General features: G+C 45.8%; 1 protein-coding gene across 2 annotated transcripts in view; it reads right to left on the minus strand.

Moving 5' to 3' along the window:
• Window positions 1–19,762, minus strand: part of LOC136561499 (contactin-4) — a 273,024-nt gene that overhangs the window by 33,287 nt on the left and 219,975 nt on the right. For both annotated transcript variants that reach the window (XM_066557827.1, XM_066557828.1), the window contains exons 12-13: window positions 17,562–17,712; window positions 850–977 (exon numbers count right to left, since the gene is read on the minus strand). In XM_066557827.1, coding sequence (XP_066413924.1) covers window positions 850–977; window positions 17,562–17,712 — 279 coding nt within the window. The remainder of the gene's footprint in view (window positions 1–849; window positions 978–17,561; window positions 17,713–19,762) is intronic.

The following is a 19,762-nucleotide window of genomic DNA, read 5'->3' on the forward strand; positions in this document are numbered from 1 at the left end:
TGGATAAAGTCTTTTATGTTGTTGTTCCCTGAGCAGCCCTTTCCTGGCTGTTTGCTGCAGGTGCCTCTTAGGACAACCCAGATTAGGAAAAAAGAGAATCAGCTCCTAGAGAAACCTAACTCTGGCCCTCTCTGTTCTTGTTTTCAGGGACCAACGTGGGCAAATGCCTCACAAAGGACTCAAAACAACCCCAAACTTGAAGAACTGTTGGGGTCCAAATGCTTCCCTTTGCAGGTTCAGAAAATCTCAGACTGGTTGGGGTTAGAAGGGACCTCTGGATATGTTGATATGTTCCAGATATAAAAACCCATGGATTAAAACCCACATTGAAACATTTAAAGTATTATCTGTGTACCACAGACACAGCTGACAAGGACGGCCTCTGACTATGATCCATCACTGCAAATGTGTGGGAGAATTAAAACTGACAGCATTAGAGCTTTTTGATTGATTTATCACTTTGTAATCAATGTTTCTTGATTTGCTCTCCAATACAGATTTTTCCCCAAAGAAGAAGGAGATAGAGGGTAAGGGTAATAATCTTTATGTCCATGGCCTATAATAATTAATCAGACACTGGACTACTCATCAGGCATGGCAAAAATTAATTCAACACATTTGTCAGCTCCTCTCATTGCTTATCAAATTATTCCTTTAAATAACTTTGTCAGATTATTCCTTAAATATCTTGGTCAAATCACAGCTCCTACTTTTGCAAGCAACATTTGACAGAACACGAATAAAAACCCGGCATTCCTGAAACGCTGAAATTCAGCCCTGGAGGAGGAATAATGAAAACAAACAGGAGCCTGTGCCCCAGCCAGCCCCAACAGGAAGGGTTTTAGTCACCTTTCACCACCAGGCTGCCCGTGCTGCTGGCTGTCCCAAAGTGGTTGGTGGCTATGCAGGTGTAGCTCCCCGCGTCCGCCTTGGTGACGTTGACGATGCGCAGGCTCCCATCGTCCAGGACAGTGATTCTGCAAGGACAGCAGCACAGCAGCTTTAGTTCCCTTTTTTTTTTTTTTTTTTTTAAAGCCTCCACAAAACCAAAGCTTCTTTTGGCTAAGGTTGGTTTAAAAGGTACAAAATGCAAGTGAGGATCTTTGTATCTCAGTGGGTCTCAAACAAAAGGCACCACTCAGGCTCCAGGTTCTGCAGCAAGGACAGTCCCTGAGTATTTCTTTCCAAACTGCTGATTTTTGTTTTATTTATTAATTGCCTCACTGGAATTCCCTTTATAATCAGGTTGTAGGGCAATAATAGTATCATACGGGGAGAATAATAGTATAATAGTAGCAGTGAGAAAAAAAAAAAACCAAAATAAGCAAATGTCCTTTGCAAATAAAAATTAAAATTTAAAATTTAAAATTAAAAAATTAAAAATCAAAAATAAAAATTAAAAAAATTAAAAAAATTAAAAATAAAAAGTAAAAATAAAAATTTAAAAATTAAATCTAAAAATAAAAATTGAAAGTTAAAAATAAAAATAAAAATTAAAAATAGAAAATAAAAAATTAAAAATAAAAATTAAAAAATAAAAAATAAAAATATAAAAAATAAAAATTAAAAATAAAAATTTTAAAGTAAAAATTAAAAATAAAAAATAAAAATTAATATTAAAAATGAAGTCCACCAATAACAGTTTGTTCCTTCTGAGTGTGCACTAATGATGGTGGTGCAGCAGCAGCCAGCCCTGCCCTGGGAGATGATGCACGACTCCACGGACGCGCTCCATAAATCCTGACTGCATCCTTTACATGAGTTCTCCGTGTCCTCACTCCAGGGCAGCTTTCTCTCCCACATCAGCAGCGGGAGGAGGTTTTTTCCACAGTCTGTGCTGTGATGCTCAGCCCTCTCTCTCTCCCTCCATGGCAGCCCCAGCCCAGCCCTGGCTCCGTGGGAGCCTCGGCGCTCGCTGCCTCGCGGTGCAGGGAGATGTGTTGGAGCAGTGTCCCCATTTCTGAGGTTTCCCAGCAGGATAATGGCTTTTCACCACCTCCCTCCCCACCTCTGTGCCTGTGTGTGTGTCACTCAGGGCTTTGTCTGCAGCAGGTTCCGATGTCCTGTTTCACCCCCATGCTCTGCTCACCTGCACGTCCCCCCCTGAGCAGGGGGGGTTCTGCAGTCTCTGGAGGGCAGCAGGCAGGTGGGCATGGAATGTTAATTCCTGGGTGATTCCCCACCCCCTATTCCCCATCCTCCTTGTTCTATTTCACAGGAGCACTCCAGGCTCCCCCTGTTCTCTCAATGAGCTTTGCTTCCTGTTATGGTTTTTTATTTTTTCTGCTCTAAGTCAGTGAACACAGAAAACCTGATTTTGCCCAGCAAATCCCATTGGAACGTGAATGACTTGTGCCCTGTGGAGGCATCACCTAAGGAGACTCCAGAAAAACCTTTCTCCCACACTAAAATCACTTCTTTTCACACCATTTTTGCCTCCTCAGAACCGCATCCTGCAGCACAATCTGCTTTCTCAGCTTCACCCACTTGCAGAGCTGCATGGAAAATCTTGTATTAATTCCTGCCTTGTCCTGCTCTATTATTTCCCAATTTCACTAAAACAAAGAAGCCTTCCTGCATCCTCAATGCCAGCAGAGCTCTGCACAAGTGGACTGAGAAATCAGGAGGAAAGGACCTCAGCAGCTCCCCGGGAATGGTTTCCTGCTCTCATCAATTCCAGGTCTTCAGGAACAACGGGACCTTCCTGAAAGCTCAAGGTGCCCTTGGCAAGCATTAAAATTCCAATCAGTGCAAACCAGGCCAAGCTCAGCATTGTGCTCCAGCACTGCCCCACCAGGCTCTGCCCTCCTTCCCTCCCTCCACACTTCTGCCACCCCAGGAAAGCCAGAAAAAGTGGAGTTTTAGATTATTTCTGTACAGTTGAGGTTTTATTTTTAGTTATTTACACTTTATTTTCAGCCATATGGCTGCAAGCTATTTACTGGCTTATCTCTTCCATGGATCATTTTAATTGTGTCTGTTGATGAGGCCGGATTTAATTTCAAATTCTAATGCCTTTTCTGTCTCTGTCTTTCTCCTGCTATTGCTTTCCTTCTCCCTTGTCTTTATTGCCAGTGTCAGGCTGGTTTTCAGGTGATGAGGACTGGAAAGCCCTGGGGACCCCTTTGGATCAGGCCAGACAATCCAGCCTTGGCACATCTCAGGGTGTGCTGCCTTTATTTCCTTCCCTTCCTAAGCCGAGACTGCGCTCCCAGGCTTTACCCTGAGCCCACGGACATCCTTTAACCCCAGGCAGGTTTGCAAAGAGCTCAGGAGGGACCTGCCCTGGGCTCTCCAAATCCCTGCCCCAGAGAGCCCCAGGGATGTTTAATTCTCCTCTGGTCTCTCAGCACCTCCCTCCAAACTCCTGAAAACGAGCAGCATTAAAAGTGACTGATAACTATACAAGTTAACTGATTTTTTTCCAAATAAATCAGACCATTAAAACCTCTCTGTGACTCATTGATTAGGAGGCCTTATGGTTATGTGGCTCTTTTTGCTGAAGCTGCTTTTCTACAGCGAATGTTTTGTCCTCTAATCTGAATCCAATGTGCTAAAAGTTAACAAATAATTATTTGAACACTTGGAAATTTGTTACAGTTAGTTGAGAGGGGAGGAAGGCCTCTCACTGATATTGCTAATTCCCAAATTTTCTTTGCAGACCTATCTGCATTAAACGAGATGAGAGGCTCATTTCAGGCCACTGAGTTCTCAAACTGCTAATTGGCTGGAAAGCAAACAAACCCTTCAGCCACAACTTCCAGCAGTTTGGGTGAAAAAGTTCTTCCAAGACACAAAGTTCAAAGTGACTGAAGCACTGCTCAGTGGGCTCTCTCCTCTGAAATGCACCCTCAAAATGTTTTCTAACCAGATGCCTGGGAAGGCATAAAAACAAACCACACTTCCCCAAAACACACACATCAAACAAAGTGCTGGCTGCTGAGTGTGCACCTCTTTAAACCACTGCAAACTCAACAAAGGAGCTACTGACTTGCTATTAAATGTTCTGGGTTCTCTACTAACAGCAGTGGTATCAATAAATAAATAAATATATAAATCTCTCCTGGCACAGGTTAATGAACTGTTCTGCTGCTAACATCACTGCTAATCAGAGCAAAATCAAAGAAGAGAAAAAATATCCGTTAGGAAGAAAAAGAAAAAAAGACAATTTAAGATAGTTTAGCATCCTTGCAGGAAGAAAAGTAATCTATTTTAGACACAGCATTTGTAAGAGAGAATCTGGGGGTCTGTGCTGTCAGCTGGAGATTTCAGGTCCGTAGAGAGCAAAGACACGTCTGGAATTAGGAGATAAAAGCATTGCTTGTTTCCTAAACTGAAGCATTGGGTTCTACTGCACCAAGAGCTGCCTGTGTCAGTGTTTGGATCCAAACTCTTCTGGGGACAAAGCACCTTTGGAAATGCTGCAAACAAAATCCCTCCCCAGCCTTGGCCAGCCACTGCAGCAGCAAATGGAAGAAATCCCTGAACACTTCACAGCACCCCAAAGGAGCTGGCAGGGCCAGGGCTCCCAGAGCAGCTCCTGTGACAAGGACAGGCACAAGGGACAATTCAAATATTTCTGAAAAATGATAATTCTATCATATTTTACCATGTCACTTTTATTAATCCCACAGTCTGCTTCTCATTGCAGAATCAACTGCATTTAGTCTGTAAAATAATTTTTTGTTTGTTTTGTTTGTTTTCTTTTTATTTACAAATATCTACACTGTGTTCTTTGATGAACTATTATGTCACAGTCATCAAACCACTATGCTGCAACAATGGAAACACTGTACAGACAAACAGGCAACAAAAATAAATTTTAAATTTAGAAAAAACGCTTAGAAAAAGTAGACATCTGCCAGTAGGAAAGCTTAAAACATTTAGTGCATACCTGGATGAGTCAGATGTACTCAAATACTCAATGTTCCTCAAAGTGTGATTTAGTTTAACTATGGCTTTGTATTTTGCATTTCAGCAGATTCCCTACCAGTGCCAGAGGGCAGGGCTGGCTGGGACACCCATCCCAGAGGGATCACAGCTGGCTCAGCACAGCCCCGAGTGTCCAGGAGCAGCTGGAGATGGATGGGAGAGCTCATGGCATCCTCGCAGCTCTTTATCACCCTTTAAATAATGCTTGCCATGCAGCGGGGGTTACTGAAATGATCTCATGGATGTGGTGCTGACAATGAGGCAGAGCTGGAGCAGCGTCAGGGGGAAGAGCAGGGCAGAATCCCCGGGCTCTGAGCTGTTGGTGCTGCTCCCAGCTCATGATCCCCTGGCAGGTGTGGAAATCCCCAGCAGCAGGTGTGTTACCTGCAGGATGGAGCAGGGCAGGTGGGTTCATGGAGCCCACTGCAGCACTCCCAGGAGCAGATAAATATTCCTCAGGCAGTAACACGTGCATTTGGAGATAGAAAGTGTCCTGTTGAGCTCAGGAAGAGTTCTATCACCAACTTTGTGAAAATGAGATCAAGCCCTTACTTGGAATAGAAGGGAAAGAGGAAATCAGGAAATCTGCCCAAGTCCCAGAGCTCATCACAAACCTGAGTGTCAGTAAGCACCTCCATGGAAATCTCACCTCTGGGGGCTTGGCTGCATCACCTGCCTCTCCCAAAAGGTGCCTGCTGCTCAGCTTGGCCTCCTGCTTTGACAGAATAGTCCCTTAAAACCCCAGGCTTAGAGCATCCACCAGAACAGGTCGCTCTGGAGTTTGATTGAGAAAACCCAAGTGGCTCCAGGAGCAAACAGGTCCTGGAGGACATGAATTCCATTCATATCCACATGTTTCCACCTTGCAGAGCCAGGGTGGCTGGAGCTCACCTGACCTTGCAGGGGTAAGCCCTGGCAGCGTGAGGAGCAGGGCCAGGCCCTGACCTTCCCAGCAGGAATGATTCCCAATCCCTCCTGATTTCCCAGCAGGAATGATTCCCTATCCCACCTGATTTCCCAGCAGGAATGATTCCCAATCCCTCGTGACCTTCCCAGCAGGAATGATTCCCAATCCCACTTGGCCTTCCCAGCAGGAATGATTCCCAATCCCTCCTGATTTCCCAGCAGGAATGATTCCCTATCCCACCTGATTTCCCAGCAGGAATGATTCCCAATCCCTCCTGATTTCCCAGCAGGAATGATTCCCAGTCCCACCTGACCTTCCCAGCAGGAATGATTCCCAGTCCCCAGGAAGGATTCCCCATCCCACCTGATTTCCCAGCAGGAATGATTCCCAATCCCTCGTGACCTTCCCAGCAGGAATGATTCCCAATCCCTCCTGATTTCCCAGTAGGAATGATTCCCAATCCCACCTGATTTCCCAGCAGGAATGATTCCCAATCCCTCCTGACCTTCCCAGCAGGAATGATTCCCAATCCCACTTGGCCTTCCCAGCAGGAAGGATTCCCAATCCCACCTGATTTCCCAGCAGGAATGATTCCCAATCCCTCGTGACCTTCCCAGCAGGAATGATTCCCAATCCCTCCTGATTTCCCAGTAGGAATGATTCCCAATCCCACCTGATTTCCCAGCAGGAATGATTCCCAATCCCACCCCACCTTCCCAGCAGGAATGATTCCCAATCCCTCCTGACCTTCCCAGCAGGAATGATTCCCAGTCCCCAGGAAGGATTCCCAATCCCTCCTGACCTTCCCAGCAGGAATGATTCCCAGTCCCCAGGAAGGATTCCCAATCCCACCTGATTTCCCAGCAGGAAGGATTCCCAATCCCACCTGATTTCCCAGCAGGAATGATTCCCAGTCCCACAGCACTGCTCAGCCAGGTGGCTCGGCAGGGATCCCTCAATGAATTCCTCACAGCTTGCCCTCTATTTTTCTGTTCAGCAGGTGGAAACATGTGGCTATGAATGGAATATGAATGGAATATGAATGGAATATGAATGGAGTACAAATGCAGAGCATGTGGCAGCCCGGGTGTGCCTCCCCTTCCCGAGGGACCCAGCACAGCCCCAGCACTGCAGATCACAGCTCTGTGCTCCTCCACAGCAAAAGTGCTCAGAATTACAAAGTGACTTTTTTCTTTCTTTTTTTGTTTCCCCCCTCTCAAATGGTTTCATTAGCACTTCTGCAATGGAGTAAGGTATTTTGTTTTCTTATCTAATCATTTTAGCATTTTAATTTATGAAATACAAGCATAACTACCCTTGCTTTCACTCCTGATTAAACACACGCAGCTGAAATATTTCATGCTTAGCCAAGTGAATATTTTAAATATTTTTTTCCCCCACGAAACAAGGCTTAGGATGTCCGATCCTTTTTCTATTACAGGGAGAAAAGATGTCTTAGAGCAAGCATTTAAATGAATGTCAGCTGGAAGAAACACACACTGAGTGCAATTTGAGATAAAACTACCATTGATCCCTTCATGTACAGCCTTTGTGGCAGTGGTGACGTGGCTATTGAAAAGAGACACTGGTGCCAGAGTTCTTCTAAGAGATAATCCGTCTTCTGAGAGAGGATTTAGGTTAAATGAACCTGTGAAAAACAGTGTATTTCAGCTGACATGATGAATGGCCTATTGTTTGCTGTGCCTGGGCTGGGGGGCTGGAGGCAGAGAAGAAAGCAGAAGCACCAGGCAGCCCTGACTGCAGTCTCAGCAGTGTATTTGTTCCCTCTTTTCCCAGAGTTCCTTGGCAGGAATATCTGGAGCAATTTTTAGCCTGACAGCAACTTTGCCTCATGCCACAACTCCGGGCAATTGCATTATTTATCAAATTATTTCTATTTCTATCAGACATCTTTGTAGCTGTTTATCACCATTTATTAAATAATGCTTGCCACGCAGTGGGGGTTATTAAAATGATCTCAGGGATGTGGTACTGGCCATTAGGCTATTTTGGGTAAGCGGTGAAGTTTATAAATCCTCACGGGTTTTACTGCTCAGAGCACAGCTCACCCAGAATCAGGGACACAGCTCACAAGTAGTACCTGCTCATCACTTGGAGAATGGGCTGGCTCAGGGTAATAATAAATAACTCCTGTGGCCCTGGGATGTTGTCCCCAGGTGTGACTCCAACCTTTGTGTTGCATAAATAACTCACAGCCAGGTCAGAGCTTTCTGTTCCCTTCAGCTCCAATAAAACCCCCCGAGGTCAAAGCCAGGCTCCTGGGGCTCCCAGCTCTGATTGTGCACAGGGGGAGAGCCCTGACCCTAAACCCCACCCAGCCCCTGCCATGCCACAGGAGCACTTCAGGCCCCCCCTGTTCTCTCAATGAGCTTTGCTTCCTGTTATGGGTTTTATTTTTTCTGCTCTAAGTCAAGTGAACACAGAAAACCTGATTTTGCCCAGTCAACCCCACTGGAAGGTGAATGACTTGTGCCCTGTGGAGGCATCACCTAAGGAGACTCCAGATAAACCTTTCTCCCACACTAAAGTCACCTCTTTTTTTGCAACATTTTTGCCTCCTCAGAGCCACATCCTGCAGCACAATCTGCTCTCTCACCCTTCACCAACACCAGCCCAAACCCTCAGCACCCCCTCAGCAGGCAGGGCTTCATCCTCATCCTGTCACTCCAGATGTTTCTGAACAGGGGGGACAAAGGGACACCACCAGCACCAGGGTGGGACACCCCCACATCCTGAGGGCTCAAAACACCAACCTGAGCAAGGAGGGGACAAGCTGGGTCTGCTCCACAGCTGTCAGGTCAATCCAAGGGGAAGGCAGGATGATCCCTGTGCTGGAGCACCACGAGTTTTCCATTTGAGTTTTCCATTTCCATCCAAACTCCCAATGGAGTGGACTCTCCTGCTGTGCACACAGCCTCCCACACACCTGCACCTTCTTGCCCTGCTAGCTGTGCCTCACTCAGAGCTGCTGCAGTGTTTATCTGTCTGTGAGGACCTGTCTTTTCATGGTTCACAGAAGAGCCTGAGATAATTTAGAGCCTCTGTCCAAGCCCATTTAATTTAGTGCACGTCTCTCTCTCAGTGAAGGCAGCAGTAGATAACTCCTGCCTTATCCATGACAGCTGACAGGCCTCTTAACAGCAACCCCCTGTAATTAATTTTCAGGTAAGAGCTATATTTGCTCCAAATAAACTGAGGGAAAATCATGTTGCATTGAGTTCAGTAGAACATCTCCCACTTCCCAATGTGGGAAGCCATTCCCCCTTGTCCTGGCACTGTCTGTCCGTGGAAAAAGTCACTCTCCCTCTTTTAGTACTGACTTATCATAAAAATCTGTCAATAATATTCTAAATAGAAAGAAAAAAGAACATCTTTTACTCAGATAACTAGTTTTGGCATTATAGCAGTGGCCCCTTTGGAAACATCCAACAGCACACTGCCACTGAATTCAGCATCAGCTTAAACCACAGATCTGGCATCCTACATTTGCCCACTATTTTCTTTTTCCACCAATTGTGTATCTGCAGTGACAGAGCAGTCCAAAGCAATAATGCTGCATCCAGCCATTATTAATATCTATAAACACAAAAGCTGTGGTTTGTCATCATCTTCCCTTTGGTCTGTACATTTTTAAGACAAGTCTGAAGTGACAGAACCTCATCCTGATGGAGCAGGGAGGCAGGAGGAAAAGAAGGGAGCATTTACAGCTATTAGAGACTTCATGTAGATTGTTCAGAGATGCCTGGAGTAATAATTCAAATACAAAAATATCCCCAGGTTATCTAAGAAGAACAGTTCTCTGGAAAATATCTTTCTTTAGGGATGCTGATAACAGGAGGAAACAAATGAAAACCAAACACAAGAACTGTGAGGGACCCTGAAGGGAGCGAGGGGGCTGTGGAGAATTTCAAATCATAGAAACCTTTTTGCCTTCTCTCTCCAAGCACTCTTTTTTTTACTACACACAAAATTAAAATAAATACAGTCAGAAAGCTCATGCCATCCAAATAAATATTTGAGCAAGCAGATTTGAGTAAAGCAAAGCTTTGTTTTTACAACAGCTTTCATTCCTGAGATGCAAGGCAGTGACAATTTGATACGGGAAGATTCTGCAAGTCCAGAAGGGTCTGGTGCAAAGAGCCCATTTTCCATTGATTTTGGTGGGAAATGAAGACCATCCCCAGGGAAATGGCCCTTTTGACACAGCCCCTCCAGCTGGCAGTTCATTTTACAGACAAAGCTGACTGATAAACCATGAACTGCGGTGCTGCGATGGCACCGCGAGGGACAGGCCTGCTCCACTCTCCAAACAAAAGGCTCAGGACCTGGACCAGCTCTTCTGGTGGCAGTGGAGGAACAAAATACACTGAAAAGCACTTCATGAAAAGCTGAGCCCTCCCTTTCTCCACAATTAGCCAGCAGAGACACAGCTCTCCACATGCGTCCTCCTGCGCTTGCAAGCGAGGAAAATCCTGTCTGGGCAGCAGCAAAGCCACTCCTGCTTTCACTCCATCTAATGTTCAGTGAAATATTTGCTGTGCTCATTCTTCCAGGGCACTGGCTATAGCCCAAGGCATGGGAATTAAATGACTTCTAGTCCACAGAGAGGGACAGTGGAAATCCAAGGAATTGTGTTTGGAGTGCACATCCAGCCACCCACGCCAACAATGCATTCCTGAAAAGGACAAGCCACCACCCTCTACCTACAGCAACCACTGTGGAGGTTTGTGGAGCATGACAATCAAAGGGAACTCCACTGGAGCTCATAAAAATTATTCTCTTATGAGGAAAAAAAACATCCATGCAAGATTTTCAGTGCCTCAGCTGCTGACACAAAGGGTTTCTGGGAGCGTTCGTGAGATCTCAGCAGAGGCAGCAAATGCATTCTCAGCTTATTTGTTCCAGCTGATACCACCCAAATTCAAGCCCAAAGGCACAGCCTTTCAAAGATAACACATCTTTCCCTCTGGTTCCAACAAAAAATGCCCAAAGTACAAAGAGAAATTACGCACTCAGCTTGTAATGGACATTAACAGGTTTGTGAGATCCCGGGACACATTTACATGATTTCAAAATGATGCTTGAATAGCCATCAAAAACATCACCAAGTCTGAAATGTTCATTAGGAATCCTTCTTCCCCTTTAGACATGTAATGATTTCCTTGGATTCTAAAAGTGCATCTCAAAGTATGGCCCTAACTGTAAAATCATTGCTTGCTTGCTCTTCACCATAAAAACACCCAAGAGAAGAAACATCTGATAATAATTTTTTCCTTCAAAATGCTACAGACATACTAAAATCATTATCAGCTGGAGGACAAGCAGGAAGCTGCACATCAGCTCCAAACTGCATTCAGGAGGCTGATGACAGGCATTTCTTGGGGAAGCAGTGGCTGTGGGGTGTACTCACCACGGAGCAAACCCCGTCCTGCTCCCTCCTCCTGTGGGGAGGGACCGGCTCCTTCCTGGAGCAGCTTTACACTGAGGGAGGAACAACCTGTACCTGTGTGTTCAGCACCCAGAGATGAATTTAATAATCATACAACCTTGAGAGACCTCAAGCAGGAACAGCAGCAAGTGACACATTTCTTTTAAGGATGTCATCACGGGACGCATCTGGCTGCAATCCAGAGGTTGGATCCCACAGGGACAGAGCTCTGGATCCTTCTCCCCCCTCCACCACTGCAAGCAGAATGCTGCTTTTAAAATTAATCCACAAGCAGCAAGGTGAAAACCTGATGAGTTCTCTTGACCCCTTGTGACAGGTTTCTCTTAAGGATATCTTCCTCCTGTGTTTAAGGATGTCAACACAGGACACGTCTGGCTGCACTCCACAGGTCAGATGCCTCTGGGACAGAGCTCTGGATCCTTCACCCTCTCCACCTCTGCAGGCAGAGCTCTGCTTTTAAAATGAATGCACAAGCACCAGGTGAAAGCCTGCTGATTTCTCTTGGCCCCCTGTGACACGTTTCTCCTAAGGATATCTTCATTCTCTTTGAACAGGACACATCTCGCCGTGCTCTGGAGGTCAGATGCCTCTGGGACAGAGCTCTGGATCCTTCACCCGCTCCACCTCTGCAGAGCTCTTAAAATTTTAAAGAGCTTTTAAAATTAACCCACAAGCATCAGGTGAAAGCCCTTTGACTTGCCCTGAGCCCTTGGAGCGCAGCAGCCCCGGGGGCTTGGCCCCAGCCCGGTTCTGAGCCGGCTGCAGCAGCAGCACAGGCAGCAGTGGTGTCCTACACGTGTCTCACGGAGCCCTACAGCAACACCACGCTGCAAATGATCTGCTGGGGAAACAGGAACAGACTGCTGATGCTGCAGGAGGCTGCGGCACGGCGTGAGGGACAGGCCCATTCCAGCTGGAGCTTGGCAGAGGCTGGGACTGCGCTCCTCAGTTTGCGGCTGCAAACTGAAATCAGCTCCTGCTTCTACAGGAGCAGATGGGAGAAATGGAGATTTTGGGGATCAGCCTAGTTACTGATGCACACAAAATAAACCAGCACCAAACCTGGGTTCTACACAAGTCTCTTATCCTTCTCTAGTAAGCTTTAGCTGGAAACAGTTATAAAAAATGAAATCATTTTTAGGTAATGCCCTCTAAGAACACTGAGTCCAACTGTTAACCTGGCACTGCCAAGGCCACCACTGACCCCTGTCCCCAAGTGCCACATCCTTTTAATCCTCCAGGGATGGGGACTCCACCACTTTCAGTGCTAAAACATGGTGTGATCATAGAATCAGGATGGGTTGGGTTGGGAGGGACCCTAAAGCTCATCCCTGCCATGGGCAGGGACACCTTCCATAGACCAGGCTGCTCCAAATCCCAATCCAGCCTGGCCTTGGGCACTTCCAGATCAGCACAGAGCTAAAACCAGCTCCTGCTGGCAAACAGCTTATGAACAGGAGGCCAGCAGGGACAATGGCTTTCCAAGACTCCTGACCACCAAATCCAGTGGCTTCCTGGTTCATTTCATTCTCTTTCTACAGCAAATTGGTTAAAATAAGTGGGCAAGTCAGTTATTTCAGATGTTGCAATGAAGTAGAGCCATCTCTGCCACAGTCTTTGCAAAGTGAGATGAATGATGGACAAACTTCAGAAAGCCATTTGCAGGGTGTCATTTTTCATCTTGCCTGGGCAGGATGTAATGAAAACGCGACAAGTTATTGATGCTTTGGTTACCTGTCTGCCTTCAAGAAATTGCACAGGTGCTTTATGTAAAAAAAAAAAAACAAAAAAAACCAAAGAGTCAACACAATTAATGTGAAGCAATGATGGGAAGCATCCTTTGAGGTTTTCTTTTCTGCTGAAGTGTCACTAGGCTGTATGTCCAAAAGACGCTGCTGACAATTCATCTCTCAAGTAATCAGGATAAAAATATCACCATGGTTTGTACCCTGGCACCAGCCTGGGAAAGATGTGCTGTCTGTCCTCTTGCCATTTTCTTTCTGGCTGTTTAAAGTAATTAAGCACTAATTAGGAAGTTTGAGGCAACAAATATAAAACTGGAATTCATACAACTTTTTGTACTCAAGACATGCTGGAAGAATGGGAGAGAAGCTTTTCTTGTTCATTTTACCATTTTTCCTCCTCAGAATGATGCAGCATCAACATGGATACATTAAAATTCCTGTTATAAAATAACATCTATAGGAGGGGGTCCATAACTGGACAAGCTTTGTGAGGAGGCCCTGAGGATGTGAACTCTGGAGAAAACCATGGCTGAACTCTTTCAGGGAGACAAGACTTGCTGGACAGCTTTGAAGTGCAGAGGACAGCAAAAAAAAAAAAAATCAGGTGAGAGTTTTCTGCTTTTCCTTGGCCAGAATCACTCCAGCTCCTGGAGAAGGGATTCACTGCTTCAGCTTTGCCTGGTGGCTCCCAATGGCTCCAGGGGACCAAGGAGGGGGCAGCTCGGTGTCCCCTCAGCTCCTCTCCAAAGCAGCTGCATTGGATGATCTTCTTCTTTACAAACAAATTAACGTCCCCTGCCAAATTAATGAGCCTGGAGGCACAGGTGTGGATTAACAGATCCAAGAGGCTTTCCAGCTCCTTCCTTCCTTCCTTCCTTCCTTCCTTCCTTCCTTCCTTCCTTCCTTCCTTCCTTCCTTCCTTCCTTCCTTCCTTCCTTCCTTCCTTCCTTCCTTCCTTCCTTCCTTCCTTCCTTCCATTGTGGGGAGCTCTGGTTGGGTGTTCACTGAGGGCAGGGTGAACATTGCTGCTGCTCCCTGTCCCATTCCTGCTGCTCCCTCCCAGTCTCCAGCCCTCACCTCCTGTGCAGGACACCAGCTGTGGCTGCCACATCCCTGGAAATGTCCAAGGCCAGGTTGGATGGGGCTTGGAGCACCCATGGCATCCACACCAGGGTGAGTTTTAAGGTCTCTTCCAAACCAAACCTTTCTGGGATTCACAGCTTTGCAAACTGAATTATTCTCCTGGACTGTCCTGACTCCAGGCTGTGGTGGAGAGAACAGTGAAATACCTGGGAAAATCTGGACCCAAATTACTGAAATCTTGGAGCAGAGCAGCCAGTTTGGGTGACAAATCACAGCAGCTGTCTGGGGGTGCAGTTCTCTGTGGTGGTGTTCACAGGGGTCCCAGGATGAGGGAAGAGATGAGAATCTTGACTCCGTGTTTCAGAAGGCTGATTTATTATTTTATGATATATATTATATTAAAAGAAAATGATATATTAAAACTATACTAAAAGAACAGAAGAAAGGATTTCATCAGAAGGCTAGCAAGGAACAGAAAGGAATGATAATAAAATCTTGTGACTGACCAGAGTCCGAGCCAGCTGGGCTGTGATTTGCCATTAATTAGAAACAACCACATGAGCCCAATCCCAGATGCACCTGTTGCATTCCACAGCAGCAGATAACCATTGGTTACATTTCATTTCTGAGGCCTCTCAGCTTCTCAGGAGAAAAGATCCTAAGGAAAGGATTTTTCATACAATGTCTGTGACAGTTCTCTGTCCCCACTGTGAGTTATCCAGGCACTCCCTACACTCCAAACACTTCCATGGCTGAGCTCACTGGGAAAATGGCACCATGTGCTGCTTTCCTGTGCTTTTGTTGGCTTTCAGCTCCAAGAAAGAACAATGTTCCTGCTGTAAGCACCGTGGCTGTGCAAGCTCACGCATCCCAGAGCCTGTCAGCACTGCCAGACAATGGGAGCAGCTGGGAGGATTTCCATGAGGATCCTGAGCGTGCCTGGGGTACCTGGGTCAGATCCTGCTCCAACAAAGTGCACCAAGAGGGTCCCTCTGTACAGAAACTTGTTTAATTAAAATAACAGATGTTGCTACTACACAACTCACAGGGAATGGTTGTTTAATTGGACACTTTCATATTCTTTGCTACCAGCACAGAACATAATTTGTTTTTTTATGCATTTCTTTCCTTGCAATTAAACTGTATAAACAATGCAGGCACTGTACATTTCTGGAAAAGAAACAGCTCTAATGATGTAGGGGCTTTACATGAAGAAGAATGAGAGGAGAATTTGTTTTGGGGCTTAAAAGTACAATTATTTTTCTCTCCCAGCCTGAGCACGTGTCTGGTGGCAGGGTAAATATGACTTCCAATAGCTCTAGGAGAACATTAGGAATTAAGACTGTTGTGTACATATTTTAAATAAAAGTTTTCTTGCTTTTCCTGCACTCTTTTTGCTGTTGGGGAGCCAAGGAAAAGGGAGAAGTGGGAAGCTGTGTGGGAACACAGAAATGTGAATCTGCTCTTGAGCCACACAATGCTGCAGCTTCACCTGTGGGAAACGTTCCTATCTCACTCTGGGAGGAATAATAAATAGAATTGTTGCCACTACGGCATGAAAAATAAAAACCCCTTTGCCTAGGTCCAAAACAAGACCTGAAAGAAGAGGGAAGACCGGCAGGGGAAGCAGACCCTATGCATCTACACCTGTGCTAGAGCAGGTAAATATATAAAATTTACCTTCTGGAGTCAGGCCCCCAACATCATTTTGACTCAGTGGGGCCTCCGAGGCAGGATTTCCATTATTATGGAGATGAAGTGCCTTTAATGACTGCAATAATATAATTGTACCCCAGGGCAGAATTCCTAATAACACAATTGCACAGCTCTCAAGCACCAGTGAGAGATGCCCTGAGGCCATGGCATTCATTAGAGGTGCAGCACACACTACCTCAGCCTCCAGAGAGGAAAGTGAAACCTAAACCCATAAAGCTCTTTTTTTCTTTCTTTTTTTTCCCACCCTGGTAGTCTCTGCTCTGGGGCAAACATTGAAGAACACTCTCTGTTTTGCCTCCTGGACAGCAGGAGCCTCCAGAGCTGGAGTCCCAGCAGCAAAACCCACAGAGAATGTCTCCAGCAAGGAACTGAACACCACACACCAGCTGGAAAGCCACAGAAGCCCCAGGAGAAACTGTGAAGGGATGGCCAAGGCAGCCACCAGGCTGAGCATCAGCATTCAGAGCAAGCACTGGCACCGTGCTGCCTTTAACTCCACCTGGAATTGGAAGGATCCTCTATATTGATGAACCTCCACATGATCAGCCTGCAGCTGGGGAAGGATCCAGATGTTCAGGTGCCTCTCTGGCACTCACGGGACCCTTTAATGCCACTTTAAGCAGAGATTTCATTGGAGTTTCTTCTCCCACGCCTGTCTAAAGGTTCTGTGCCCTGTCCTAGAAGAAGAGATCGCAGCAGCAGCTTTTCCTGGCATCTTGCTTCCTGGATTCCAACAGATTCTTTCCCAACAGCCAAGAAAGTTCTTGTCTGAAATCCACACACAACTGGGGGTGTAGGGAGATAGTGGGGCTGGACTCCAGGCACTGCTGCTGTCCCCAGGGACAGTGGGGAGGAGATGACATTTCAGCAAGCACAGAAAGCAGGAATACAACAGGATTCAGAAAACAGGAATACAGCAGGGTTCAGAAAGCAGGAATACAGCAGGGTTCAGAAAACAGGAATACAGCAGGATTCAGAAAGCAGGAATACAACAGGGTTCAGAAAACAGGAATACAGCAGGGTTCAGAAAGCAGGAATACAGCAGGATTCAGAAAGCAGGAATACAGCAGGATTCAGAAAGCAGGAATACAGCAGGATTCAGAAAGCAGGAATACAGCAGGGTTCAGAAAGCAGGAATACAGCAGGATTCAGAAAACAGGAATACAGCAGGGTTCAGAAAGCAGGAATACAGCAGGATTCAGAAAACAGGAATACAGCAGGATTAGGCAGAGCTCAGGCCCTTGGCCCCCTCCTGCTCATGAAGGCAGACAACAATGCCAACAATGACAATGCCATTCCCTAATTGTGCATTTCAGTCTCCAGGTCCAGGCTGCAGGTGAATAAAGGCAGTGGTGAGGATTCAGCAGCCAGGAGACACAGCCCAATGAGTGTCAGAGCAGAGCATCTGGGAATCTAGTTTTTTTTTTAAACAATGGATATTTAGAGCACTGCAGAGGCAAAATATTTGGGGTTTTTTTTTGAGTGCATTTTTATCAGCTTCTTGGCAGGGATGATTTAATAGCAGACAGAGATGGGATGGGCACCATGGGAATAGGTATCTCACCCCCAGCTCCTTGGGATTGAACACAGGCTGTTTCCTCATGTATTTGCAAGTCAATTTTGCAAAGCTATTAATGACAAATTTAGCTTTGATTGCTGAAAGTCCCTGGGTTAGTTAATGAAAGAAATGGTTACTTTAAGACATTACCTCTCATTTTCTCTTAGGATGTCTTTTCCTTTCTTCCAAGAATAAGTAGGTCTGGGGGAGGCTTTGGGCTTGCACTCAATGATGACTTCACCACCCACTTTAACAAGAGTTAACTTCTTCAGCAGTGTTTTGGAGAAGTCTGGCCCGAAGGCTGAAAGCAAAACCAACACAAACCAGATCAGAATTCCCTCGGGAAAAACCAAAACCAGACTCATTTGAACTTCACAACATTCTGGGGTTGTTCCTCACTTTGCAATTCCTAAATGGTTGGACTTTATGAACTAGTGAAGTCTGGATGGGGTAAAAAGACACCTGAGGGCTTCTTTAACTGCAAAAAATACTTATTTGTTTAAAAATGTGTGTTCAGCTAAAAACCTGAGAAACCAGTAGCCCCACCATGCACATCTCACTGGGACAGCACCCCCAGGAACCTTGTGCATGACGAGGATAAATTATTCCCTTTTTCTGTGTCAGGATCATCCTTTTCTCAGGCAGGGAAGTTCTCACAAACACAGAACCCATCTAATTCATCAGAAATGTTAATATTTCCAGAAAGGCTGACACTTATGCTTCCTATTCATAATTATTGCATGAACTGGGTTATTTATTTAAATTCTATAAAGGTGGGAGACAGTGACACAGCCAGGTCCTGAGCCAAGCAAGACAAGGCAAGAGTTGTTGGCTCCAGGGCACGAGGAATCATCTCTTCCTGCCCCAAGGGCACAAGGAATCATCCTTTCCTGCCCCAAGGGCACAAGGAATCATCTCTTCCTGCCCCAAGGGCACAAGGAATCATCCTTTCCTGCCCCAAGGGCACACTCCTGTGTTTTGTGGCAAACACTCAGATATCCACTGAGCTGACCCCCAAAGCCCTGCAGCCTGGGGAACAAGGAGATGCCTTGGCTTCTGATTCCTGCCCCAAAGGCTTTTTAATGATCCCTTTGCTGGGCTCTGAGGCAGCTCTGGCACTGAAATCCCCCAAGACAACCAAGGGTTTCATTGGTATCCAACAGGACCATTCATTTTTTCATGTAGAGAGCTCAGAGCAGAAGGTGAGGCAGCTGAAGGGCTTTAGGAACAATTCTTGCTGATGGGAGCTCAGCTTTCAGTTGGAGCAATGTCTGCTCTCTCCATCCTCCCTGCTGGCTCCTTGGATCCCTCCTGCTCCATCCCTGGGTCCCCCAGCTCTCTGCCCTGTCCTTGGCTCCCTTTTTGCTGCCCCTGGGAGATCAGAGCTGAGATCTCCCTGCTCTGCATCACCTCAATGCCCCAAGACAGGATCCAAAGCTCACCTGCAGCAGCTGGGAGACAAAACCCCACAAATTTCCTTTTCTCAGGGCACCCTCATCTGCCTCAATTCTTTTGGCTATTGCTCCTGCTGCCAAATTGTGCTTTATTCCCATCAATTGATTGTGAATAAAGCACAATCCCACACTGAAAATGGGATGGGCTTTATGATCCAACAGTGCTCCAAGTTCCTGCATCAGAGCTTTTGTTTTCCACCTCTAATCACAGGCAGGGACTTAATTCTGGCACTCAGAAACACAGGTATGATATTAAATGCTATAAAAGAGCCCTGAAACCAGCACTGGCTTTGGAAAACACTCCAGAATTGAAGGAGACATCCTAAGGACACTTCCCACCAATGCACTCAGAACCAAATGCATTATTATTTATATCATTATTAATATATCATCACTTCTGACACTAATTTCTCAGATGATTGTCCCAAATTTATAAGCAAAAGCGATTTTTAATGAACAATCCTGTTACTCCCATCTCTGTAATAAACAGTTTAGGCTGGTTTTCTGTGAGTCATTTGCTGCATTTTCTTGCTCCTGTGTGGGACACAGGAGTTGCTCACTGTGGTTTTATTCTGTGATGTTCAAAACGTCGTCATTTGACATTTAGAAACTCTGGGCTCATTTCTCAGCACTGCCACAACTTCCCTGTGCCACTTCAGGAGTAATGAATTTAATTTATTCACACCTTTTGTTTGTCAAGCAGGGTTTTTAATGACCTTTCTTCCCCACTCTAGGCCCACATTTCATTTTTCCAATTTGTTTTTTAAACATTTAGCCTGAGAATTCTGTAAGACAACTGCATCTCAGTCTTTTACATTGTCCAGCACCACGGGATTCTGCTTTTATTTAAAGACTCCAGGCAGGATAATTGGCAACAATAATTGAGAAGAATCACTC

Source organism: Molothrus aeneus, chromosome 12 (genome assembly GCF_037042795.1).
Source record: "Molothrus aeneus isolate 106 chromosome 12, BPBGC_Maene_1.0, whole genome shotgun sequence".
NCBI lineage: Eukaryota > Metazoa > Chordata > Aves > Passeriformes > Icteridae > Molothrus > Molothrus aeneus.